The sequence below is a fragment of the Chenopodium quinoa genome, unplaced genomic scaffold (genome assembly GCF_001683475.1).
Source record: "Chenopodium quinoa cultivar QQ74 unplaced genomic scaffold, ASM168347v1, whole genome shotgun sequence".
NCBI lineage: Eukaryota > Viridiplantae > Streptophyta > Magnoliopsida > Caryophyllales > Amaranthaceae > Chenopodium > Chenopodium quinoa.
The window spans coordinates 2,133,332-2,160,254 of NW_018744790.1; the positions used below are offsets into that span (position 1 = coordinate 2,133,332).

Genomic DNA, 26,923 nt, shown 5'->3' on the forward strand with positions numbered 1-26,923 from the left:
AATGCAGCCGGCCCTCAGGGGCTTGACTTGGTTGAGGTAGCCAAGTCCATGGTTAAAGTAGTTCCTCCATCTGAAAGGGAGGCGGTCAGGGGTGCCGGCACCCTTGACCTTGATGGGATTTCAGGGATCCTTGCTGAGGTATACTGAGTTTTTGAGTTCCAGGACGCCTGTTATCTTTTTTTGCTTGGAAGCTGACGCCTGTTTTTCTTTGTACTTAGGCCCTGCTCCGAGTCAACAGCCTTCGCAAGCCGATTGATCGGAAAAACAAAGAGGTAAAGGCCGCAAAAGCTATGGCCGCCTCCAGCTGTGATAAGGCAATGTTTCAAATTGCCCAAAATGAAGTACTGACCATTGATCTTCTTTATTATCAGGCGCAGGCTACCGCCGCTGTTCGAGCTCAGTTAGAGGCGGCCCAAAAGAAGGTTGACGAGCTGGAGGCGACCGTCACAAACCTTAAGGCCGAGCTGAAGCCTCTTCGCCAAAAAATGCACTCTTACGAAGTCATGGAGAAATCTTTGGCCAACGTAAAAGAACGCCTGGTGAACCAAGAGAAGAGTCTTACCCAAGAGCTCTCGGAAAAGGCCAAGCAAGAGAAGAAAGAGCTCGTCCGGGAGATGGTGGAAGACTCCGCTCAAATCCAGCGCATGACCTGGGAACGACTGTTCCCCAGTGCCGACTTTGCCTCCTGGGAAAGAACGTACCGCTAGTGTTCGGAAACATATAATCAACAGATCCTGGCGGCTGCTGAAGAAGAGGCATTGGATGGTGCGTTGGAGGAGGAAGAGCCGGTTGTGGCGCTTGTGCCACTTGGGGGTAAGGCATCAAAAGAGGGTGCAGCTAAAGCCGAGTCCAGCAAGAAGAGTGCTGACCAGGCGGCAGCTGCTGATACTGAACTGCCCCCTTCTTAAGCTTTAAGTATTTTTTCCACGGCCTGCGTGCCGTTTGCTTTTGTAATTACCCGGCCAGGGGGCCGGGGTTCTGAATATTTTTCATTAATGCAATCATTTTTGGTCTTGAAATTTGTCTAAGTGTTGAATATTTGCTTTTGCTTTGTACACTATATCGACTGTTTTGCATGGCCGATTGTAGACAGGTACGGATGGTCCGCCTATGCCCCTGGACGACTGGTTGTCTGTTTCCAAGCTGGGCGATCAGTCGGCCATTTATTCAATCGGTTTGACCAAGTAAATAGTATTAGTCGCCAAGGAATTAAGTAGGATAACAAGCGGCGGGTACCGGTTGTTTCCCTTTATTGCCAATGTTGGCTTTTAACTCGTAATTTGTTAACTTAGCAAGAGTAGTGGTTGAGAGCCCCTGTTTGTTAAAAGCAGGCGGACGACTCAAACCTTTTAGGCTCCATACTAAGTTTGAGTGACTATTAAGTTAACATAAGAGTTACTTAGTCTTCGTCACAATCTAGATTGAGTAGTAGAGGTACCAGGCGACGGAAGCCGGCTGATCCCCTTGATTTGCCAATGTTTATTGGCTATTAACTCAATAGGTTACCAGGTAGGAATAGGGGTTTGAGTGCCCCTGATTGTTTAAACAGGCGGACGACTCCAACCTTTTAGGTTCCATACCAAGTTTGAAGGAGTGACTATGAGTTAACGTTGGAGTTACTCAGTCGCCGCCACTTTTGTTTGAGAAGTAGAGGTACCAGGCGGCGTAGGCCGGCTGGACCCCTTGATTCGCCAATGTTTGTTGGCTATTAACTCAATAGGTACCCCCTGCATTTATCCCAAGTAATACAGGCGGTTATCTGACTCAGATGTCAACTGCTACCACTGGTTTGGTTAGTGATAGAGTTATCCTTGTCTCAAAAACGGCTACGTGGTTGCCCTTGGGGACAGTCGTATAGGTGCCGTGTAATTAGTTTATAGAACAATGTTCCACCCAAAAGGGAGCTGCTCTCTGCGACGAATTTCATCCGGAGGGATGCCGTCGGACGCCTGCTATGATGTTGGGACAGGTCGTATTAGTTTTATAAATTGGTCAGTTGGCTTGGCGCCTGGTCTGATCATTCGGCCTGTGGCCTTGGTAAGTTCTTGGTGAACGTAGGTGCTAAGTAAAAGATGGGTAGCCGCCTGTTAGGCACAGGGTCGGCCTGGCCCTAATCTTTTTAGCTAAGTATCGTGAGTAAAATACTCAATGGAGAGTAGCCGACTGTAAAGGAACAGACGGCATGCCCCTCTGAAGAATGAGTAAAAAACTCAATGGAGAGTAGCCGACTGTAAAGGTACAGACGGCATGCCCCTCTGAAGAATGAGTAAAAAACTCAATGGAGAGTAGCCGACTGTAAAGGTACAGACGGCATGCCCCTCGTAATACAAAATTGAATAGTAAGTGCAAACTTTATTAAGTAGCTCTTTACTTTACATCATTCAGAAGAAATATTTTTTAAGGTTGTCTACATTCCAAGTTCGAGGCAACGGTTGTCCGTCTGGTGTTTCCAGACGGTAGGTACCGTCCCTGACTTCCTCATAGATTCGGTAGGGTCCTTCCCAGTTGGGAGTTAGTTTGCCAGACTCATTAGCCCTACCAACTGCTTCCATTTTTCTAAGTACAAAGTCCCCTATTTTGAGTGGACGCCTGTGCACTTTTCTGTTGTATGATCGAGTCATTCTCAGACGGTAAATCTCATGGCGTAAGACAGCATTGCCTCTCTTCTCAGGGAGTGAGTCTAACGCCAGGCGCATGGCTTCCCAGTTTGCCTCTTCGTCATATAGCATTACTCGAAGAGTCGGCTCGTAGTGTTCTATTGGAAGAACAGCCTCCGCACCGTAAGTTAGGAGGAATGGAGTTTCTCCAGTCGCCCCTTTTTCAGTCGTCCTAATGGCCCAGAGAACATGTGGTAGTTCATCCGCCCATAGGCCGCCTGCTCGTTCAATCTTTTTCTTGAGACCGTCTGAGATGATTTTATTAAAGGCTTCTACCTGGCCGTTTGCTTGTGGACGGCCGACAGAAGCAAAGTAGTTTGCAATTCCTTGATCACCCAACCAGCTTTTGAGAACAGGCGTCTCAAATTGGGGACCATTATCAAAAACCATAGACATGGGAACCCCGAACCGAGTGATGACATTTTTCCAAATGAATGAAATTACATCTTTCGTCTTGATTCCCTTTACAGCCTCCGCCTCTACCCATTTAGTGAAGTAGTCAACGGCAACAAGTATATACCTTCTGCCGCCTGTAGCAGGCGTATATGGACCCAGAATGTCCATGCCCCACTTAGCAAACGGTAGTGGGCTATGAACGGTAGTGAGGTCAGTAGCCGGACGGTGAATTAATTTGCCAAACCTTTGGCACTTGTCACATTTTTTCACCATCTCCATTGCATCCGCTTCTAAGGTAGGCCAGAAGTAGCCCTGGCGCCTTGCCCTTTGAGCAAGCGTCCTTCCACCTATATGTGAAGCACAGTAACCAGAGTGGAGATCGTCTAGTATCTCTCGTCCCTTTTCAGGAGTAACACACTTTAAGAAGGGTTGTAGGTACCCCCTTTTGTGAAGTTCTCCCTTTATAATTTCAAAATTGGTGGCTCGTCTTTTCAGGGCTGCCGCCTGTTGAGGATCATCCGGCAGCGTACCGTTTGTAAGATATGCCCTGATTGAATCCATCCAGGTTGAGCTTCTGTCTAAGATTCCAATAGGGTCTTCCTCGATGCTTCTCTTCTCCATTACTTCCCAAAAAACAGTTCGTGGAGTATCGGAGGAGGCGGATGATGCTAATTTTGACAGTGCATCTGCCTGGTTGTTTTCTGATCTCGGCACTTGGATTAGATGGAAATCCTCAAGGGAGCCGACTGCTTGTCGGACCGCCTGTAAATATTTGATCATGGCCGGATGAGTTGCTTCGTATTCGCCATTGTACTGACTCACTATCAATTGTGAATCAGAACAGGCGTCTATTTTTCTTGCCCCTGCCGCCTTGCACATGCGGATCCCGGCTAGTAAAGCTTCATATTCTGCCTCATTGTTTGAAGCCTGAAAACTGAAGCGTAGAGCATACTCGAACCTGTCGCCCTCTGGAGATTGACATACGACGCCTGCTCCACAACCATTTGAAGTAGAGCTTCCGTCCACATATACCTTCCAGACTTGGTCTGGAACTTGAGAGTCAGGAGGACGAGTCATCTCTACAATAAAGTCAGCAAAGGCTTGCCCCTTCACTGCTTTTCTAGGCTCGAAAGTAACTTCGAGGCTTTGAATTTCTATGGCCCATTTGATCATTCGTCCTGACGACTCCATGACGGTAAGGGGCCGCTTGATTGGTTGGTCGGTATACACGACGACTGCATGTGCCAAAAAGTAGGGCTTCAATTTTTTGACAGCCATGAAGAGTGCAAGACCAAATTTCTCCACTAGAGGATACCTCAACTCGGCATTTTTCAGTACGTGACTGACAAAGTAGACCGGGACCTGACAGCCGTCCCTTTCAGCAAGGAGCACAGCGCTTAACGCATGATCAGAGACGGCCAGGTACATGTAGAGATTCTCTTTGGGCAAAGGGCTGACCAGCCTCGGCAAGGAATGCAAGTGAACTTTTAATTTTTGGAAGGCGGCCTCAGCATCCGGCCCCCATTCAAACCTTGCCTTTTTCTTAATTGCCTGGAAAAAGTATAGGCATTTGTCGCCTGATCGGCTTAGGAATCTCCCCAAGGCCGCCAGACAACCTGTTAATTTCTGAACCTCTCGGACGGTACGGGGCGACTGCATGTCGATGACCGCCTGTACCTTCTCAGGATTCGCCTCTATTCCTCTCTGATTGATAAGGAATCCGAGAAATTTCCCAGACTCAACTCCAAATACACATTTCTTGGGATTAAGCATGACATGGTGCCGCCTGAGTGTGGCGAAAGTTTCTCGGAGGTCCGACAGATGATCTGTCTGTAGTTTAGACTTGACAATCATATCATCAATATATGCTTCGACATTTCTCCCAAGTTGATCAAAGAACACAGTGTTTATCATACGTTGGAAGGTGGCCGGGGCATTCTTAAGACCAAACGGCATGACCGTGTAACAGTATAACCCCTGATCAGTGACGAAGGCCGTCTTCTCCTGATCTTTCTTCCACAAAGGAATTTGATGGAAACCAGAGTAGGCGTCCATAAAGCTCATCAACGCATGGCCGGCTGTTGAGTCGACCAGGCTATCAATTTTAGGCAGAGGGTAACTGTCTTTGGGGCACGCCTTATTTAAGTCTGTGTAGTCTACACACATTCGCCAGGTACCATTCGGCTTTTTAACAAGAACCACATTTGCAACCCAGTCTGGGAAGTAACATTGCCGAATGAACCCTGCATGAAGTAATTTTTTAACTTCGGCGGCTGCCGCCTGACTTCTTTCTTCGCCATGGTTCCGCTTCTTTTGCCGTACCGGCTTCTTTTTCGGATCCACAGCGAGTTTATGTACTGCCAGATCAGGACTAATGCCTGGCATCTCATGGACTTCAAATGCAAAGATGTCCTTGTATTCTTTCAATAAGCTGTGAAAGTCGTCACCAAGGTTTCTCAAAGCAGTCGTCCCAACTTTGACTGTTCGGTCAGGACGTGAATCGTCTAAGATCAGGTCCGCATGCTCACCAGCCGGCTGAGGGCGGAACTCATCCGGCCGCTCCTCTGCCAATGATTGCTATTTTCTTGCTTTTCTTGCGGACTCTGACTGTGACGCCTTTCTCTTTTTGTCGCCTGTTTCTTGAACAGGCGCACTCTCCTTGACATTGTCAAGGTCTGTTTTTTCTCTACTTGACCCAGTGGCCATAACAGTGGGCTTGACATCCGAGAGATAGCATTCTCGGGCCATCCTCTGATCTCCCCTTAGGGAGCCGACTGTTCCATTATCCCTCTCAAACTTAAGCAGCATAAGAGACGGGATTATAACAGCCTTGGAATTATTCAGGGTAGGTCGACCCAGGATCATGTTGTAGGCCGAGAGTTCCTCTACTACTAGGAACCGGACTACCATGTGTCGTCCTTCCCCTTTTTCGCCTAGGCGAATAGGTAAATCTACTCGTCCCAGTGGGTGGACGACTCCTCCTCCAAACCCTATTAAAGGGTGGGAGGCCGGATGTATGCAGTCCGTCTGATATTTCAGTTTTGACAGACATTTGCTGCTGATGAGATCTGAGGAGCTCCCGGTATCTATGAGGATTCGGCCAACTCTCTGGTTGGCCACTTTACATTCAATAACAAGAGGGTCATCATGCGGCCCCCTTACCCCTCCTAGATCCTCTTCAGTGATGACAATCTCAGGAAACGTATATTTGGACGGCCGTTCTTGGTGAACGGAATTTACATCTAACCGCCTTATATTATCTTTGTTGCCCCTAATAGTGGGGCCGCCTCCTGAGAAGCCGCCTGCAATGGTGTAGACGACTGCATCATCTGTATCAGAACTGTCGGCCTGTTGATTCTTTTTGGCCGACTGCTTTTTTGAGGAAGTGTTCCCCGTAGATTTCTTGACATAAGTGTCAAGATCACCTTGCTCAGCCAAGCGGTCTAGGTACCGCATGAGACTGATGCAGTCATTGGTGTGATGACCAACGTCATCATGATAAGCACAGATTTTGTCTTGGTTCCGGTTGCTAGCAGAACCCTTCATGGGGACCGGCTTCTCAATTGAGAACCGTCCCTTTATTTCTTTTAGGATAAACTGGTTATCCTTGTTAAACACATACTTTGGGGAGTATGGTTTGAATTCTTTTTTCTTCTTCTGGGCCGGCTGTTTAGAGGAATCAGCCGCCCAGACCTCCTTTCTTTTCTCATCTTTGTTAGACGACTGTTTCTGTCGTCCTTCTCTTTTGTCGAACCTTTTCCCGTCCGACTGTTTTATCGTACACAGATCAGTCGCCTGTATATAGGCTTCTGCTTCAATCAAGGCCTCTTGAAGAGTCGCCACCCTTTTTCGAACTAAGTCAAATTTGAAGGTAGACCCGTCTTTGAGACCCCTAAAAAAGTCAATATAGGCTACCTCATCCGGTAACCCTTGAATCTGTATTCTCATCAGGTTGAACCGCCTGATGTAAGAACGAAGCCCCTCCTTCTCACCCTGCTGAATTGTTCCCAAATCAAGGGTCGTTTTCTTTGCAGGGATGTTCATGGCGAAGTTGGAGGCAAACAAGTAAGCAAGCGTCCTGAAGCTGTTTACACAACCAGTCGGCAGGTTGCCGAACCATTGCTGTGCGATTCCCTTGAGAGTCGCTGGGAAACACTTGCACCAAGTGGGATCATCCAACCCTTGAAGGTACATCAGGTTGGTGAATGCCATCAGATGGTCTTCCGGATTAGTAGTGCCGTCATAGGCGCCTACTAGTACATTTTTTACTTTGGCCGGCTGAACGGCTTCAGTAATTTCCTTGGAGAAGGCCGACGGCTGTTCACCAAGTCTAAGCAACCGTAGCTGCCAGTCCATAGGTTGGACGTTTTTTGCTGCAGGTCCACCAAATGGAGGTGGCTGCATAAAATACTGTTGTTGCGGTACAAACGGTGGGTTTGGTACCGCCTGGGCACTATGAAAGCCGGACTGACGGGAGGTACCGCCTGACTGACTCTCATGGTACGACTGTGTATGCCTCATGGAGGTATTTTGTAAACTTTCTTGAAAATTTGAAGTAGAGGCCGACTCTGACAGTCGGTCACTCTTCTTCTGTTCTAACAGCAGACGAGCGTCTGTGTATGTTTTCTTCGACCCGTCCGCCTGAATGTGACGAACAGGTTTCCTATTTCCCGTAGGATAACGGAATTTTGTGAAATCAAGAGCAAGTGGCTCCCGCTTCTTGGATTTAGGATGAGGAGTCGCCTCTCGCCCTTGAACTGGCTTCCTCTTCAGTGAAGTGGAAGGTTTTTTGGCCGACTGCTCTCTGACTGAAGCAGGCGGCTGTTTGTTGATCAATTCTTGAATCTCTCCCTTGAAGCCCCTCATGAAGGTCATGAGTTCGTTCCTTGTGATGGGAGCAGACCCATCAGTCGGCTGTTTCCGAGCAGGCTGGGCGCCTGCTGGCTCGCTTCCTGTTTGAAGATGCTCCCGTTCCCCCCTTTCGGTATGACGGGTACGTCGGGCCCTTAGGGTCCCGTCTGGAGCTGTATGAGTTTCCACTTCAAATTCACTTTCGGTGTCAGGGTCCGACTGAACTTGAGGGTCGTCTAGGGGACGCCTCTCTTCAGGAGTCGGTACAGACTTGGATGCCATCTCAGAAGTACTCTCCCCACAGACGGCGCCAAATGTTTCGGGGTTTTCTGATGTCCTGCGGGAGAGTTACAACACCGAGACTGGAACCGGCCGCCTGTACCTGCAAAATAACGGAGACTCCTGAGAGCTCCGCCTCCAACGGTCAAGTTAGTACGTGATTAAGGAGTAATGATTACGGAAATTAAAGTAATGAGGTCTCTCTGGGTGAGAGTGTTTAATGTATAATCCGTGAGTGATTAGTGTTCTGTCTCTGATTCTCTCTTTTCCGTCCTTTTTTTCGTCCTCCTCTTAATGAGGATTAAGAGGAGTATTTATAGTCTTGAGAAGCGTGCCACTCTCTAGGTTTAGGGTAAACCTAGGGCTGACCGGGCCTCTAAACAGGATTGGGCCTTGGTGGCCGGTTTTCCCATTTGGCATGGGTGGACACATGGCGTGTCTCAATTGGTCCGCAGAGGACGTATCTGTGATTGACACGTGGCAGGCTCCTATTTGCCTACGTGAAGGACACGTGGCGGAACCTGGTTGGTCCACTTGTCAAAAGGTGATTGGAGGATGAAAATCCCCTAATCAAGCACCATGTTCCATCACAAGTGAGCACGTTAGTTTTTCTAACGTCCTCACTTGGGGGGCTAGTTGTACGGGATATATCGGTAGCATCCTTGATAAGCCGGTAAAAGAGTGCTGTGCAGTTTAAGCCCTCGTTAATCTGTGAATAAACCATGTCCTTACCGGCATCACTCTATGCCACGTGGAGAGCTGCTTCTCGTCACGTAGCATGTCCCTCTGGCACGTGGAGAGTTACTTGGGGTCGCGTAGGCACCTGCTGCCTATAAGGTCGGTGTGCCACCTATCTGTATAGGTGGCACCTGCTTGGTTGTGTTTCTATAAATACCCAAGCAAATCCCCATTTAAAAGGTAGAATCTCTCTCTCTCTAAAAACACTTTCTCTCTCTTCTTTCACTTTCTTCTCACAAAGGTACTGACTTTAGCATCGGAGTGGTTATTCCCGGATAACCCCTGGGCTAGCTAATCTGTATTGGCTGTGTAGGTGTGCAATTGGACGGTAAACCATTACCAGCTCTCGGACATTGACGGAAGCAGAATTCGGGAGGAATAATATTTATACGGATTATATTTATTTCCTTAAATTTTCTACTTTTGAAAATTTGTGTGTTTGAGCTCACCATTTTTCTATTTCTTTTTGACACATACCATTTCCTATTTCGTTTCCTTTTTTTTATATTTTTTTGAGGGAGTTTCATTTTTCTACATAACCTAGCTCTAATTTCTCAAAAAAAAAAAAAAAAATAAATAAATAAAAAATAAATAAAAATATATATGCTCTAACTCTTAAAATTAAACGAAGAGAGTAGAGGTGGGCATTGTGCCGTGCCGGGCCACGTGGGTCGTGCCTTGCCTGTATTTTGGCGGGTCGTGCCGTGACGGGCCACCATTTCGCGCACCCAGCCCACGACACGACAAGACCCACGTGCCTGGCATGCCGTACCGGGCCGGTCACCGTACCACCCATGTGTTTTTTTTATTTAAAAAAATCGATATATTTTTTTAACAACTTTTAAACTGGATACACTATTTAAATAATTTTATTAATTTATGCGTATGTTATTTTATTATTATAGTTCTTTATTATTTATGTTATTTTTATTATTAGTTTATTTGAAGCAGCGAATGAGTAGTCGTTTTGCACAGTTCGTGCCGCATGTCGTGCTTGGCCGTGCTCGCGGGTCAAAGTACCGTGCCGCCGACGGGTAGGGGTGTTCAAAATTTGGTCCAAACCGGAAAAATGGTCTGGACCGGACCGGACCAAACTAATCGGTCTGGTCTTCTGGTCGAGAAATTTATTTTTCCGGTTTTCGGTCCTATCCAAAACTCTATAAAAACCGATCTTGGATCGGACCAGTTTTTTGCTTAAAATTATACATAAAATTTTTAATAATGATTAAGATTATCCTTAATAAGCTTAAAAAAAATTAGTCGTATGAGGTTTTTTGTGCTAAACATACAAAAAAAAGACGTTAAAATATTGTTTTTCCTTTATTGTTTTCCGAATTTTCCAAAAATTCTTTAATAAAAATTCCAAAACCGGTCGTTTTGGCCCAAAATTTTTGGTCCGGTCTCAGTTCTTAAAAGTTAATTTTTCGGTCTTCGGTCTGGTCCAGTCTTGGACCAATGAACAGCCTGCCCGCGGATTTGTGTCGTGCCCGTGCCGAATTTTCAAAATTGTGATCACGGCATGGCCCACTCCTCGATCATCGTACTGTGTCGTGCCGTGCCGTGTCATGCCATCTTTGTGTCGAGCCCGTGCCACCCACGGGCCAGCCCGACCCAGCCCATGCCCATCTATCTCTAGAATAGAGTAATCTAGGGATGGCAATGGAGCGGGTCGGATGCGGATGATGGTACCTCCATACCCATACCCACCTAAAAATCTTATACCCATCCCCGCCCCACCACCCGCGGCGGGTACAATATCCATATACATACCCGCCCCACCGGGTACAAGATAAAATCCATCCCCGCCCCATCACCCACTTGGATATTCATACCCACCTCATACCTGCCCTAAAATCGTCCCAAACCCACTGCCATGATGTCCTATTGTATCACATTAATAACAATGATATCAAATTAGGTTAAGAAAATTGGGACTTTTATTATTCAAGCTTATTGGGTCTTAAAGGGTATCAAGTTTTATAAATTCTAAACTCTTCTAAAAGATATATGGTACGGGTATAAGATGGGTATGGGGCGGGGCGAATATGGGGGCGGTCTACTCTAAAATCCATACCTGCCCCATCATCCATGGTGGGTGCACACTTTATACCGATCACCCGCCAAACCTCCCTCCATTCCCGCCCCACTTGGGCGGGGTTGGGGCGAGTCTCCCGTTTAACCTGACCCACTGCCATCCCTAGAGTAATCATTGATCTTTCTCATCGATATTCTTCAATAGGCATAACCCTTTTTTTTTTTTACATAGTCGGCATTATCTCGATGAACACGTTTTCCCATAAATCCACATCAACATAATAAAGCAAGGCTGTTAGCAAAGTGAATTGCTAAACACTGCCAACAAAAATGATCGCCACCGCCAACATTTGGTGTGAATGGACAATCATACCCTTACTACTTCACTATCCCTTCATCCTCCCGACAACCCATAACCCCTTCCCACCGGCGACCCACATCCCCTTTTGACCGACGAGCCACCACACCCCTCTCTATGATGAGCCACCACCTTCCCTGGCCGACGGAAAGGTGGTTTTTTTTATTATTATTTTATTTCAAGCAACCACGGTAACCGGAGCCCAAAACCAGTTATAGTGGATGGTAACTGGTTTATGGTAACTGGTTTTGGGCTCCGGTTATCACGCACGGTAATCGGTTTTAAGCTCCTGTTACCACGCACGGTAATCGAATTTGGGCTCTGGTTACCAACTTACCACACACGGTAACCAGTTTTGGGCTCCGATTACCGTGATTGCTTGAAATAAAAAAACCCCACCACCTTCCCGCCAAAGGTGGTGGGTTGCAGGTCAGGGTGGTGGTGGTCATCGCCGGTCAGGGTGGTGGTGGTCATCGCCGGTCAAGATGGTGATAGTGGTAGTCGTCGGCGGTCAATGTGGTGGTGGTGGTTTTAGTCGTCAATTAGGGTGATGGTGTCAAGGTGGTAGTAATTGGTGGCAAGAACGAAGAAAGTAGTGAAATACTAAGGGCATGGTTATCTATTTACGCTAAATGTTGGCGATTTTGATTATTTTGGATAGCGTTATTTAAAACCCATTAGACTTGAGTCAACATATTAACCCGACTTAGAGAATTCTTCATTACAACTTCAGGCGTCCCAAAAAACAAAAAGTGTCGGAAAGTTTAACAATCACAGCATCATGGAAGCAGAGCTAAAGGCGATTCTCAACGATCTTGACGATCTCAAACGATCTTCTTCTGATTCATCTCTCCAAAATTCAATGGATCAGGTTAATTTCTTCTTCAACATCTCTTTTATTTTTTCTTCAATTTTATTGAATTCATTCATTATTTCACCCATTTTTTGTTTTCTGGCCACTGCATTATCGTTTCGATTGTTGTTTGATTCTATATTTTCACTGAATTTTGCATTTTCGACCTTAATTGTGTAGTGTGTTTACTCGGATTTTGCCGATCTTAGGTTTTATCAGTGTTAATCCTATAGCTGCTCTTTCATTGACCTCTACTAAGAATTGCATTTTATAAAATGAGAAATGTTAAATTACATTAAAGCCGCTATTTTTTTTTTCATTAATTAATTTTAATTGATAATTACATGCAATTGCCGTTGCATGATCTAATTTGAGCTATAACTACTTAATTGGGTTGCTGTTATAAATTATGGAAAGTGAATTAGAAGTGCTTTGGCTTAAAGTCATCATCAAATGTGATTTCTCGAGGCCCAATCAAACTCTATAGTAGTGAACAAGTGAAGAAAGACTGGTATTTTTTATTTATTTATTTATTTATTTTATTATTATTTTTTTTAAGGGTAAGGATTGTGTTAGTTATTTTTACAATGGTGTATCATTAGTTCTATATATTCAATGTGGAGGTGGGAGAGGGGCCAGTATGATAAGTGATGCAATTGTTCTTTGGAAGGAATGTTTTAGCTTTCTATATATTCAATGTGGAGTACAATTACTCCGATGTCCTTCATTTGTTGAAGGTGGGAAGGGGAGTGGATAGGAGATGTTCGATTTTAAATGACAATTTTGAAGGGGTGTATTGGCATTGCCTTTATGCTTGCTAATATTTTTTTTTCTTTCTTTCTTGTGATATTCTATATGTTATCTCCTTTTTTTTTTTCCCATTTAATAAGATTCTGTTCTATTCCACAGTATAACCCTTGGTTGGAAGTAAAAAGTCACTATGGTGCGAGAGTTCTTTATATCTGTATTTTTTTTATTGTGCTTTTTGGAATGGAAAAAATGCCCCAAATATTTCATTTACCCCAAGAATTTTCCCTTTGTATGTCATTTCTCCTAAAATTAGGCAATTATTCTTATTAATGGTGCACTCTTCTTTTATTTATGTCACATTTCCCTTTTGTCTAGGCTATTAAAGAAGAAGAGTTTTTACACAATGAAACTGTCATGGTCTTTTTCATTTTAATTGCCATATAGTGGCAGTTGACAAAAAGCTTTTAGTCTTGGATGTATGAGATGCTCCATATTAGCTAAATCAAAGTCCAAGTGACAATCCAATGTGTTAAAGCTTATCATCTTCATTAGTGAAGTAAAAGGAAGTGTGAGAGAAGTGAGTGATTTGAGTGCTACATATAGAAGGGTTACTTCCTTGTTTGGGAAGGAAAACTGACAACGCAAAAATTTCTCTGTGGAAGGGGGGGGGGGGGGGGGGTTGGGAACTCTGGTGAGTGATGTTGTAAAGTCATAAATCTTTTTTTTTTTTCCCAATTTATAATTTATATTCTTGTGTTCTACAACTCCTTAACTATGAGATTAAATTGTATTATCCCATTGACTTTCCTTTTTATCTAGCAAAGAGAATTAACAAAAGTACTAGGGTTCCATGTAGAATTTGTTTTTGGGAGAACATAGACTATCTAATACTCAATTATAATTATGAAGTGATTCATTATACCTAGTTGCTATGATGCCAAGAGACAACATTGCTAACTGCTTTTGTCACATCTTTCATATTCCTTTTCCAATTTTCCTGATTTGCAGTTGCGAATTCGAGTAGAGCATCTTGCTTCTCTTGCAGAGTCAGCACCAGTTCGGCGTTCCAAAGTCAAGGTCACCTTCTGTTTGTTAATCTTAATTGCAGCATTACTTTAACACTGTATCAGACTATTTAGTGACTTGTTGATGGGTAGATGTGCTTGTAACAGGATATGAGTGCAGAGGTTATAGACAGTAATCCTTACAGTCGATTAATGGCACTTCAGAGAATGGGCATCGTCTCTAATTATGAAAGAATACGGGATTTCTCTGTTGCAGTTGTTGTAAGTGTTTGATTCTTTCCATTCAATTTCTTGAGGTTTAATTGCTTGATTTCTTCTGATTCTACAACCTCTTTCGAACTACTAACCGTATTTTATTTAGTACAAGGTAATATTGAATTTTTTTCAATGGTTTGGCATCATCAATTCAGGGTATAGGTGGAGTTGGAAGTGTTGCAGCTGAGATGCTCACCAGATGTGGCATAGGTCGACTTTTGCTTTATGATTATGATACCGTTGAATTGGCTAATATGAATAGGCTTTTTTTCCGTCCTGAGCAGGTGTACTTCATATCTTTTTAATTTCTCTATATATATTGTTTTAGAAGAGCTTAGATTGTTTTGGCTCCATGTACCAAAATTCTTTGTTGCAACCCTTTTTCCTCATGCTGTGCGTTGTATTGTATGTTAACAGGTTGGTATGACGAAGACTGATGCTGCTGTCCAAACTCTATCTGATATAAATCCTGATGTTGTACTTGAGGCAAGTGTGTTTAAGATGTTTACCAAACTGTTAAACTGTACTTTTTCTTCCTGCTCTCTGGGTGGAAATATCCTGATTAAGTGATGTTCAAAATATTTTTGATCTTGCGAAATTACGAGGTCTAGCGAATTATTCATCAAGCTTATCATGACGATGCCAAGAACTTGAGACTTTGTGCTGTTGGGACTAATAAAATGCGGAAATGCTCTCCTAATTGTGCTTTTAGATTTTAGCAGCATCTGTGGAAGTGGTTACTACTTCATGAATAAAGGCATATATTACATTTTTTTAAAAAAAATTCTTTTTCTATCCTTCTATATTACAATTTTTCCCTATTGACTTGATATAGAGCATGAAAAATGATTTCCTTGGAAGCTACAACTTTAAAGAAAACATATTGTTGCTCAGAATTCCCTACCTTGATAGATTAATTTTCAAACTTTGGAATTGTATCATTTTAATCATGAATATTCTTATTGAGGCTTTTGTCTTGAGAGTTGTCACTGTCTCTTTAAAGCTTCCTCTAGAACCTATCTCAAGTCTTTGTCAACTTTCAGAATCTCGTACCAAGACTACCAAAGATTACATCATTTCTGCATCACCATTCTTTCAACTATAATACATTAGTTTTAAATTCAAAATATGATTTACAGAAGGCTTGTGATGCTCTGCATCAAAACTCAATATGTTGATATTTTTTCTTTTTACTTTGTTTGAAGTCTCAGCTAATATATCCTTCTTTGTTTTCAGAGCTATACAATGAACATTACAACAGTGGATGGATTTGAAACTTTCATGTCTAGTTTGAAAAAGAAAACATTTCGCTTAGATAAAGAAGGATGTGGGGTGGATCTTGTTTTGAGTTGTGTGGACAATTATGAAGCAAGGATGGTCGTAAATCAGGTTGCTTTTGTCATCATCATGAACTCCGTTTTCATTAAGCTGTTTGATGTTGGATGACGGGGATCCTGCATTCAATGCGTTCAACTTTAATATGAAATCCTGACTTGAATGTACTTTTATTTTGTAGGCATGCAATGAATTGAATCAGACATGGATGGAGTCTGGTGAGCAACATGATCATTGTGCTTGTTAAATCATTCTTTGTAAATTAATTTGTGTTACCTCTGTTAAATCATTCCTTGAATCAGTTTTGGTGACTAGGTGCATCACGTTTTATTAAGTACTACCTCTTGCATGGTCTGTTGATCCGTAGTTGTTAATGCCTTTTGTGCCTGTTATATGCAGCTTTCTTCTTTACTGATAGATTTTGTGTAAGATTAATATATATTTTCCCTTTCTTCTCCCTATTGTTTTTCACTTATTAGAACCTCCTCAGTTGTTTATAAAAGAACAACAAAATTTATAACCTAGAGACAGGACTGCAAGATTTGAAAAAACGGCCAATAACACGCTCCCATAAGCATCTTTGATCATATATCATTATGATTTTGCCACACAACTCAACAAAGGAAGAATTAAAGAACACTAACCCTTTGGGAGCAACAAATTCATCACAATGGTTGGGTGAAGCTGAACATATGCCGATTTCAACCACCCCGTGAAATTTATCACAATGGTTAACTATATATTATCTAATACTGAATTTGAAGTTGATTTTTTCTTGTTTACTAGGACTTCACCAGCTCTGCTGAGTCAAATAGTATTTAATATTATGGAGTCTGTTTTTTCTTCTCTTTTTTTTTTTGGTGTTTATGCTTGATGTTTGCAAAATTTTGTTTTATTTGAAGAAAAGAGTGTGGTTCTTTTAAGTTCCTGTTTTTAAGCTGGAATTTAGGGAAAGATGTATGGTGTTACTTATTGAGGATGATGATAATGCCATTTAAAAATAATCATTCAACTGTTCATATGAATACTCTTGGTCATGCACATTTATAAAAATAAATAAAACCTAGATTCTTGGCCAAAAGGGAATTATTTGTCACTTTGTTTCTGGGATGTTATACTGTTTTTTTTTTCCTTTCATTTGAAGTGTTAGCAATTCTGGAGCATTATGAATTTTTTCTTACCTAACATAAGGTATGATAGCGGTTAGATTACCAGAACCAGAATATGGGAGAGATCACAACTGAATAGAAGGATAGTTTCAATACAATCTGATGAGTGTGATGACAGATAACATGTTAGATAGTTCGTGTGATATTGTCTACAGATATTGATGAAATGCAAATTAGCTTTTTTTTTTCCATATTGTGTACATGGTGATGAAAAATATGCATCATAGTTTTATATAAATGTCGGGAATGTCTTACGAAGATTCTGTGCAGGTGTTTCTGAGGATGCTGTATCTGGTCATATACAATTATTAATTCCAGGAGAAACAGCTTGCTTTGCATGTGTTCCCCCCCTGGTAGGCTCATTGACTTATGCCATCACGCGTGCACAATCCAATTTGCAACTAATAGTTTTCATAGTTTGTGATGATATAATAACATTAGTCTTTGAACATGAAGGTAAATAAGCTAGATTATGGGTACCTTGCAGGTTGTGGCATCAGGAGTTGATGAGCGTACACTGAAGCGTGAAGGCGTCTGTGCAGCTTCTCTCCCAACTACAATGGTAGTTAATTATGTTTCTGTTAAAGTATATATAAGATATACTGTTTGAATACCATTCTATACTTCTTTGATCTCCTAGTTCTACATCATGCTCTGCGACATTCATGCTATATAAGCTGTGCACAGTGGCTGTCTTTTTAGATTGAGTACATTTTTAAAATCCAGATTGGTGGTACAATTTAAGGATTGTATGTTCGCACATCAACCTCTTAAATGATATAGTGGCAATCAATAGTCTTTTGCATTGATTTGCTCTCTATGTTTCTGTACACTTGTTCTTGTAGGGGGTTGTTGCTGGACTTCTTGTTCAAAATACACTCAAATATCTTCTACAATTTGGACAAGTTTCACGATACTTGGTAAATCTCACTAAACTTCCAGCATATGCTCTGTTGCCCTCTGTTTCTTGATGTCACTTGTTTGTTTTGAATGCTTCAATAACTAGACTATGTTTGAATTTCCAAGGTTTTCATTGACACCTCATTATACTTGTAGTCCTGTTCAATACTGATGGTATTCTAGATCTTAATAAACTTCCCTTTTCTCTCTAATTTTTTTTTTTTGTATACATTACTTGATCCACTTTATGTTATCAGAAGGAATCTAATTTTCTCACGTAACCTCAATATCTCTTTTGCTCCTTGATTTTAGGGTTACAATGCTTTGAAAGACTACTTCCCAACTATGGAAATGAAACCAAACACACAATGTCCAAATACCGCTTGCCTGGAGAGACAGGTACAAGATCAGAGTTGAAATTATTCTGCATTACAAGAACAAGATATTCAGGGACTCATTTGTTTAGCTTGTTGGTTTTATACTGGATTTGTTCTCTGTATGCAGAAAGAATACATGTTGGCAAAACCTTCAAGAGATGCTGCAGCCAAAGCCAAGTTGGAGGCAGAAGCATTAGTTGCTGAGGAAATTCCTCTCCATGCTGATAATGAATGGAATATCAGGTACTTCTACAATGGCATTACATGGAAGCACTGTAATGGCTTCTTTGATGTAGTCTACTGATTGGATTGTTTGCTTTTTTCTTTTTCTTTTTTTTAAAAAAAAAATTTAATTTTTTTTTATTATATTTTATTTTTTTGTGCTTGAGATAGTCTTGAATTCTAGCTTGACTTCAATATACTAATCAACTAGCTTGACGGCAATATATGGAGTACTAATCAGCGTCCACTTATAGGCAGTGTCTGAAAAACATTTATTTATTTATTTATTTATTTACTGATGTTTCTTTTATTTTTCAGTGTTGCTGATGATGCTGAGCCAGAAGATTCGGTTACTCGAAGTACAGGTAATTATGGTCAAATCTACTGTTATACATTAAAGGATGTAATTTTGGTAGTTTTTCTTTTTGAACACTCGTATTGACAGCAATCAGTGCATTCCACGCACATATACTGCCATTTTCTAATATGTTATTACTTTCAGATGCCCTTCCTGAGGGTCTAGTACATGAGCTCCCTGCTGCAGACGAATACAAACATGCACCCCCATTGGAGCAAGATGCACAAGGTGCAGACTCAACTGATGACCTTGAAGAGCTGCGTAGACAGCTTGAGGCGCTTAATGGATAGGGTTATTCTTGAGATCTTTTTTTTTTCCTTACAATTAGAAAAGGATGTTAGAATTAAACAGATAGGAAGTCCGAAGTTGAGCACTTTTTGGAATTGAGTTGTATACAATTGTTGCAAAAAAAAAGCTGCTTTAAACTGTTCTGTACAAAGATTATGAGCACAATTTTGATGATTTATCTAGAGCTGTAACTGTACATGGTTTTGCATGTGCCTTGTTAAACAGACTTAATGTCCGAAATGGGAGCTATTGTTTCAGTTGCCTCAGTGTTAGATGGTTGGTGCAAGTCATCTTGATGCTTGATAAATTAAATGCGTATCCAAAGTCGCATGGTGGGCTTTGAGTGTGAAATTTGTTCTGATACTGCTCTAGTGAATGCCTGAAAACGATGAATGACAGCATGACAGCCAAATACTACTGCATCTGTTTCATGTGTTCGCTGATGAAGTGCAAAAGGAGAACATGCTATGATACGCCAAAGCTGAATTTGCTTCTATTGCACAGTTGATACTTGTATGTATATAAAATTTTTTTAAAAAAAAAATTCTCACAAATAACCCTAAACATTGAGTCCAGTTAGAAGCAAAATTTGATAGAAATAGTCCACAAATAACCCTCAAGTTGTAAGTTTATAACACTGAAACACTACTTGATAAACAAACAGGCTCAAATGCAGCAACAACATCAAGGAACTCCTTAGGGCTCTTCAAATTTTATGCTGATCTGGTCCATTTATGGTTGATGTTTCCTGACCTGCATTAGAAACCAGTTAGAAACTCGATCACGACTTAATATAAGCCTATTTCTAACTCTCGGGTGCAGTCTTTCTAGTGGATACAAGTATAAAGAGCACGTTCAAAAGTTCGCAAATATCAATAAAAATCTTGAATGATAATGATCCCCAGTAGGCCAGTAGCCACTTGTTAGTTTGATCAGGGGATTTCAAGCCCAAACAGACTTCTTATGAATATTCCAAGAATGTTTTCTAGTTAACCACAGCATATGCCGAGTTAGTTCTGCTATTTTTTAAGGGGATCTTAGTCACCTATTATATAAGATTTATATAATGACAGCATGTTAAGAATCTTATTTCATATTTAGTGTAAGGCTACATTACTACATAGATCTCTATCTCCCCAAACCCTGTCTTAGTAAAGCTTGTATTGCATTGTTGTAACCTAGTTTAATTTTTAAAAAAAGATTGCTTCAAGCTTGTATACTGAAACCAAAAAAGACAGGGTAGAAAGTAGTCTTAAAATGTTAATAACATTCACAAACTATGCATTTCAAGTGAAAAGGGAAGCTTGCCTTTACACCAGACATTGACAGTAGTTTGTGAGAAGCGATGTAACATTTGTCGGAATTTGGAAGCCTCTTCTCCACAAAGTAGATGATTTCAGAAACTCCCGACTGTAGACAGTAAACAAATAAAGTAAGAAATGGAGAAGGCTTTAGTAGGGAGTGCCTGAACTAAATAGTAATCCAGATTGTGACATGGATAATATTATCTTTAAGCTAAGAAACACAGATTTCAAAATTTTGACACAATCAGTGATCAAACAAGGACATCTGAACAGATCATATGATATCATGCAAAGCATGGATATTAAGCAAGGCAAAGATTAAAGTCTACATGCTTTTTATATCATGATTTTTTTTCTTAAATCCTGCTGTTTTTGTTTTTTTCCATCACTGCCAATAACCTTTTGACCTTTTACAGCTCAAGTTTACATTTGATTCAATTGTGAAAAAATTGATTCGAGGACAACAGAATGGATATACAATGTTTTAGACTTGCAAATAAATAAGGTCATACTCATAAGATACATGTAAGAACTAATACATTTCAAAGTTGAAAACCAAAAGTGGGATCATCAGAGCTACCTGAATAATTATCTTAGCACATTCATTGCATGGGAACATTGTAACATATAGTTTCTGCAGAGATAAAATGAAACAAATCAGCTGCTGCACTTGTTGGCAATGACATACATTCAGGTTGGAAACGAAAACTTGGATACATTTTGCTGTTAGTAAACTAGACAGGTTTCAACTAAATTTCAAGATGGTGAAAGGCTAGTTTAGCTACCTGTCCTGCAGCAGATGCATGGTTTGTGTTGAGAATTGCATTCACTTCAGCGTGACAAACATACCTGAAAAAGGATATTTCAGGAAAAGAGACAACCACATACACTAAATCCCCAATAAAGAGAAAACAATGATGGAAATGGTAAAAATGAGATGTAACAGTTTGAGAGAGAACATCACTCACGGATACTTAGTCTCCAAAGGGTCTTCATTTTTCGACTTCTGAAATGAAAAGAAAGATTTGTTAAAAAGATTATATAATTTCTCGAACCACGCTTCAAATCAAGAGACTAACCTTTGCCCATGGAAGCTTGTCATCTGAACAACCTCGCGGAAACCCATTATAGCCAATGCCTGACTAAATAGCATATTACATGTAGCTTATGAGTTACAAATACTAAATATAAATAACAGCAAAATCCATTGTTTTGCTTTTAATCCAAACGCGATTCTTTGCAAGGAATCATACCAAGTATTACACCATTCTGGCTGACCAAGCAAGCACCAACCTATAGCAACAAATTTGAACTTTCACTATTAGCTTTGTGAACCTTAACTTAAAAAATCAGCATTATACATTGCTAGCAACCAATTAGTCATTGCTCAGTCATAACTTATCAGTCAACCATAAAATTTTAAAGCGAATTGAAATCATTACTCAAACATAACAAATTAGTCGGTCCAAGCAATTTTAATCGAATTCAAATCATTACTCAAGCATAACCAATTCATCGGTCTTTTCTTCAAAAATTAAGCCAATCAACCTAGATTATTCGACAAAATAACATAGCTAACAACCAATTAATTAGCCTTGGCATTTCTAAACGATTTCAAATAATTACACAAAATTAACACTCACATCATTTTTATATATTCAGCAATTCAAGAGAAAAATGCTTAACAACTCAAATCATGAAAAATCTTCGAATATTAGATTAGAAAAAAAATAGAGAGATTAGACCTGACGATTAGGATCTTTGGAGCGCTGAGCAGAGAGAAAAACAATGGCCATAAAATAGTCATCCCAAGATATATACCTAATCAAACCACAAATTATCAGATAAATTACCAATAAAACTATACTAATCTAATTATAATATTAACATCAATACCAATCAAACGCAACAAATTTATTAAGAAATATGTTGAAATTGAAAGCGATGCAGAGAGAGAACAAACCCTAGGCGCTTGGAAGGATCGAAAGGAGAATGAGAAGAAAGTTTAGCATTTGAGTTAGAAGATTTGGAGGAAGATTGACGGCGATGTTGCTTAGGGTTGTTGAAGAAGAAGCGTATAACAATGGCTGATGCGATAGCGCCGATCACAGTAGCTGATGAAATCAAGGTAACATCTCTTGAATTCATGGTTTCACCAGTTAACAGAGAAAGAGAGAGAAGAGAGAAGAGAGAGAGAGAGAGAGAGTTGGCAGGAACTGTAGTGGTGAAGGAAAAAGGAGCGGGAAATGTTTATTTCATGTGAAATGGATATAGGGTTTGGGCTTGGGGCATTGGGCTGCAGACAATGCGATTCGAGCCGAGTTTTAATAAGTTCGAGTTTGAGCTAATTTTGGTTAATTGTTTATGGCTAGACTCTAGTTTAGCCATTTATCCCTACACCCCTCCTAAACGACGCCGTATCACTACCCCCACACATTCCTGTAACTTCCCTCTAAAACTGCCAGTAACTTCCCACTGCCCCACCCATATATATATATAATTAAAAAAAAAAAAAACTTTTCAAATAATCACATTTTTCTTTCTCATCCTCTTTCTCCAATTTCTCACTCAACCTCCATTTTCTCTCTCTACTCCATTTTCGTACATGCAATTAGCAAGTAAAATTGTCTAAAATGTTCGACATAAGAGACGAAATTGCACAATCTCGACAAATTTCAACAACAACAAACCAAAAATCTAATGAGTAAGTATGTTTTACATGTTTAGTGTAAAATTAATTGAAAATTGCGAAACAAAACCCTAATTTTTTGGTATTTTTTCTTTTTGATGATAATTCAGGAAAAAAATTGAAAATACTGGAGTTCCAGAACAATCAAAGTAAGTATTACTATTTTTTTTGGAATTATAAGCATAAATTTATTTAAATTTGCTCATATTTAAACAAGTTACTATTTAATTTCAAAATAAACATAATTTTCCTCTATTTCTGAGACGATAATAAAAATTTAAACAAGTTACTGTTAATATTGGAATGTATGCATAATTTTGATTAAATGATCAACCAAAAAAAATATAAAGTATAGTATTGTGAAATATAATGAACAAATACAAAACAGTATATGTTCAAATTGGATTGTGTGCATATATATGTATACATATGTTCAAATTTGTATATTATGTGTACAGCATGCAATTTATGTTTGTTTCTAAATTGTTCATTTCTAAATTTATGTGTATACATTTACTGACATATTAATTGTTCATTTCTAAATTCCATTTTGTACAAATAGAAAACATATACTTTATTCATCTGTGTAGTAAAATGAACATTTACAAAACACTATATTGTCAAAATTCATATTATGTTATATATATCCATATATGTGTATACAAATGTTCATTGCTACAACTATATTGATCATTTATATGAACTATTCTGTACATTTGTCTAACATAGAAACATCATGTCAATTTTTATGATTTACAATATTAATTTACATTGTAGTGATGTACCATTTAAAGTGATACACTTGATGCAATTTGACAATGGAATGTTCAATCCTTATCCTATAATTCATGAGAGAAAAGAATGTTCTGAAATAGACAACAAATTGGATAGAAATGAAGTTATAAAAAAGTGGGAACCCTATTTATTAGGAGACAACCTACATCCCAAGTAAGTTGATATACTTACAAATATTCATATATGTAATATTTAATGTACAATCATTTACTTCAATACTTATCTCATAATTGAAATAATTTGTAAAATTTTAGTGAACCAAAAAAGTTGAAAGTGAAATTTATAATGTCAAGATCAAGGCCAGAGAAAAATCAATCAATAAGGTATAAATACTTAATAAAAATTCAATAATTAATTTTTATACAGTTACATAATCATACTTTTATGTATTAACATTCGAAAAATTTCAGTGAACAAGAGAAGGAAACTTCAAAAATAGATGATGCATCAACAAATCAAGGGTATATTCTACCTCAATGTGTTTAATGTTCATTTATTTCTTAGTTGTCATACATAATCTAATGATTTGCATTCTCAGAAAAAAAAAAAACAACTGAAGAGGAAGCAAAAACTGATCACCTACAACAAGAAAAGGCTGGATCAGAATTAGTGAATACAGGGTATTTGATTCCCATAATGTTCATTTTCATATTACTTAATAAACATTTTTAATTATTTGAAATTAATTGATTTTCAGAAATCAATCACCTAAGAAAGACACAAGAGAGGTTGAACAACTACAACCAAAAAAGGATGCAGCAGGGTATTTTCAGAAATCAACTAATGTTCATTTTCATATTAGTTGATAAACATTTTTAATCATTTTCAATTTTTAATTTTCAGAAATCAATCAACTGAAGATGAGCCTCCAAAAGAGGCTACAGCAAAGGATCAGCCTACACAACAAGTGAAGGCTATAGCAGAGGATGAGCCTCCAGCAGAGGAAGAGCCTCCAAAAGAGGATGAGCCTCCAGCAGCCGTTGAAGAAACACATTCATACATAATGCAAAAGTATGAACATATATAACTTATTAAATGTTTCTATTCCACATTTACAATATTATTGATCATAAATTATCTGTTGCCAGGAAAAAATTAAAAGTGTCAACTCAAGGAATACTAAAAAAACTGACAAAAAACTGGAAAACTGCTCCTGTTAGCAAGGTCATTGCTGCTAAAAAGGCCCTGCTACAACTGTTGATACTGCTGGAAAAGCCACTGCTGCTGAAATGGCCCCAGCTACAACTACTGAAAAGTCCTCTGCTGCAGAAAAATCCCATGCAACAAGTTCTGCAAATGCACAACAGAAGGCCCCTGCTGAAATTAAAAAAAATCCTATTAGGTAATGTACATAATTGTTAAATTAAATATTAAATTTTTTTAATCAATAACACTTATACTGAAAATGTTCATTTACCAATTTGTAAATGATCTAAATGTATAGGTGGTGAAGAAATTGAGATTGAGGATGAAACAGAAGAAGAATTGGAAAGACAAGAAGAATTGCAAAGGGATGAGGAGTTGACAAGAATATTGAGAGGTATAAAACCTGTTGAAGAGTTAAATTTGTCTCAAAAGAGTGAAGAATCTTCACAAAATTCAAAGCAACCAAGAAGGAAAATGGTTGCAAGGAAAAATCAAAAGAAAAAAGAATTGGAAGAAAATCAGAAAAAACAGGAATATGAACAATCACCAGCAAGAAGAACAAGAAGTAAATCACGAGGTAAATAAAATGTACAATTTCTAATATAACAATGATCATATTAAATAAAATATTACAACTATATTAATATTTATATAACAATGTTTATTTGCAGATGTTAAGTTGCCTGACATATCAGCTATAGCAACAGCTGCTGCAGCAATTGCTGAAAACCTACCAGCAGCAACAACACCCAAAAAACCTAGGCGTCCAAGGGTTGCAACTGCAGTTGCAGAGAAACCTGTTGAGAAAACAGGGCGTACAAGGGCTGCAGTTATTGGGAAAGCAGGCTAAAAAGGTAAAAGAACATATCTAAAACAATAAATGTTCAATTACAATCTTACACTTTTAAAATGTTTATTTTACTTAATGTAATTGATCAAATAATTAGGTGGTCAGAAAAGACCTGCTGTATCAGCCAAAAGTCCTGCAAAAAAAAGAAAAGTCATAGATCAAGTGCCTTATGATGAACCATCAGAGGATGAAGAACAAGAAGAAGTCCCTGCAATAAGTTCTGCTCCTGCAGAAAAGAAAATTCTTAAAAAAGTAGAACAAAAAGGTAATGAACATATTAATAAAGTTAAATGTTCAAATACAAACTAGCAATTTACACTTTCATATATATATGTTCATTTTACATATTATAATTGATCAAATGTTTAGGTGGCCAGAAGAGGCCTTCTGCATTAGCTAAAGGCCCTTTGAAGAAAACAAAAATCATTGAAGAACAATCAAAGGAGGAAAATGAAGAAGATGATAAAAGTAATACTGATAGTGGATCAGACAGTGAGGATCCAGCTTTTGATGCTGAAAAAGAAGAAGATGAAGAAAGTGAGGAGGTGGAAGTAGTTCAAGAAAAGAAAACAACATTGAAAAAACCAAAAGCTGAAGAAAAAAGAATGGTTCTGTATGAGAGGGAACCAATAAAAAAGATTGTGAAGAGGAAAACTGAATTTTCAGTGGCTAAAAAAAAAAGAAGAGGAGGAAGAAAAGAATGAAGAGGAAGTTGGAAGTTCGACAAGAGGAGGCCATGTCAAATTCATGCATTGGGTTAAGAAAATGAGTGATACACAGAAGAAATTAGTGCATGAAATAGGACTGGGGCCGTTGTTGGATATAGAACTTCCTCAGCTTGACAAACAATTCAACCATTGGGTTTTAGATAGCTTTGAAGTCAGTAGTTGTAGTTTTGAGCTGCCTAAAGGTGAGAAAATTGAAATTGAGGTGGAGGATGTGAGAATTGTATATGGTTTGCCAATGGGAGACATTCCCATTGTTGAAGCCAAATCAGACAGAGCAAGTGAATATTTTGGTGTATTTATAAAAAATTGGAGGTCAAAATGGCAAGGCAAAACACCATCTGTAAACCAAATTATTGCTCAATATACAAGTGATAAATTCAAAAACCAAAGGCCAGCAGAAGAAGATTTTCTCACCAACTTTTTGGTAGTTGCTGTGAATTGTTTGATGAAGTGTATTTCAAACAACCAATGCCATTTCAAGTTTCTGTTTTCTATGATGGACAAAGAAAAAATAAAAAACTTGAATTGGTGTCAGTACGTGTTTGACTCTCTCATCAGTTGTCATG

At 39.5% G+C, this 26,923-nt stretch overlaps 3 protein-coding genes across 3 annotated transcripts; 2 read left to right on the top strand and 1 right to left on the bottom strand.

Moving 5' to 3' along the window:
• Positions 1 to 11,994: 11,994 nt before the first annotated feature.
• On the top strand, positions 11,995 to 19,102 carry LOC110703952 (ubiquitin-like modifier-activating enzyme 5). The gene is made up of 14 exons (XM_021881755.1): positions 11,995 to 12,184; positions 13,925 to 13,993; positions 14,089 to 14,202; positions 14,352 to 14,480; positions 14,614 to 14,682; positions 15,433 to 15,585; positions 15,713 to 15,749; positions 16,971 to 17,053; positions 17,188 to 17,262; positions 17,546 to 17,620; positions 17,913 to 17,999; positions 18,105 to 18,220; positions 18,518 to 18,564; positions 18,702 to 19,102. Exons 1-14 carry the CDS (start codon positions 12,095 to 12,097, stop codon positions 18,845 to 18,847), a joined length of 1,290 nt encoding a protein of 429 aa, XP_021737447.1. The 5' UTR covers positions 11,995 to 12,094; the 3' UTR covers positions 18,848 to 19,102.
• Positions 19,103 to 19,314: 212 nt separating this feature from the next.
• Positions 19,315 to 22,760, bottom strand: LOC110703953 (deoxycytidylate deaminase-like). The gene is made up of 9 exons (XM_021881756.1): positions 22,113 to 22,760; positions 21,895 to 21,970; positions 21,403 to 21,442; positions 21,229 to 21,287; positions 21,118 to 21,155; positions 20,935 to 20,998; positions 20,730 to 20,783; positions 20,154 to 20,255; positions 19,315 to 19,598 (listed from the first exon to the last, which is right to left on the bottom strand). Exons 1-9 carry the CDS (start codon positions 22,295 to 22,297, stop codon positions 19,578 to 19,580), a joined length of 639 nt encoding a protein of 212 aa, XP_021737448.1. The 5' UTR covers positions 22,298 to 22,760; the 3' UTR covers positions 19,315 to 19,577.
• A 1,158-nt stretch (positions 22,761 to 23,918) lies between these two features.
• On the top strand, positions 23,919 to 26,333 carry LOC110703876 (titin-like). The gene is made up of 9 exons (XM_021881657.1): positions 23,919 to 23,956; positions 24,044 to 24,094; positions 24,331 to 24,396; positions 24,477 to 24,644; positions 24,722 to 24,975; positions 25,078 to 25,356; positions 25,451 to 25,624; positions 25,727 to 25,894; positions 26,119 to 26,333. Exons 1-9 carry the CDS (start codon positions 23,919 to 23,921, stop codon positions 26,331 to 26,333), a joined length of 1,413 nt encoding a protein of 470 aa, XP_021737349.1.
• The last annotated feature ends 590 nt before the right edge of the window (positions 26,334 to 26,923 follow it).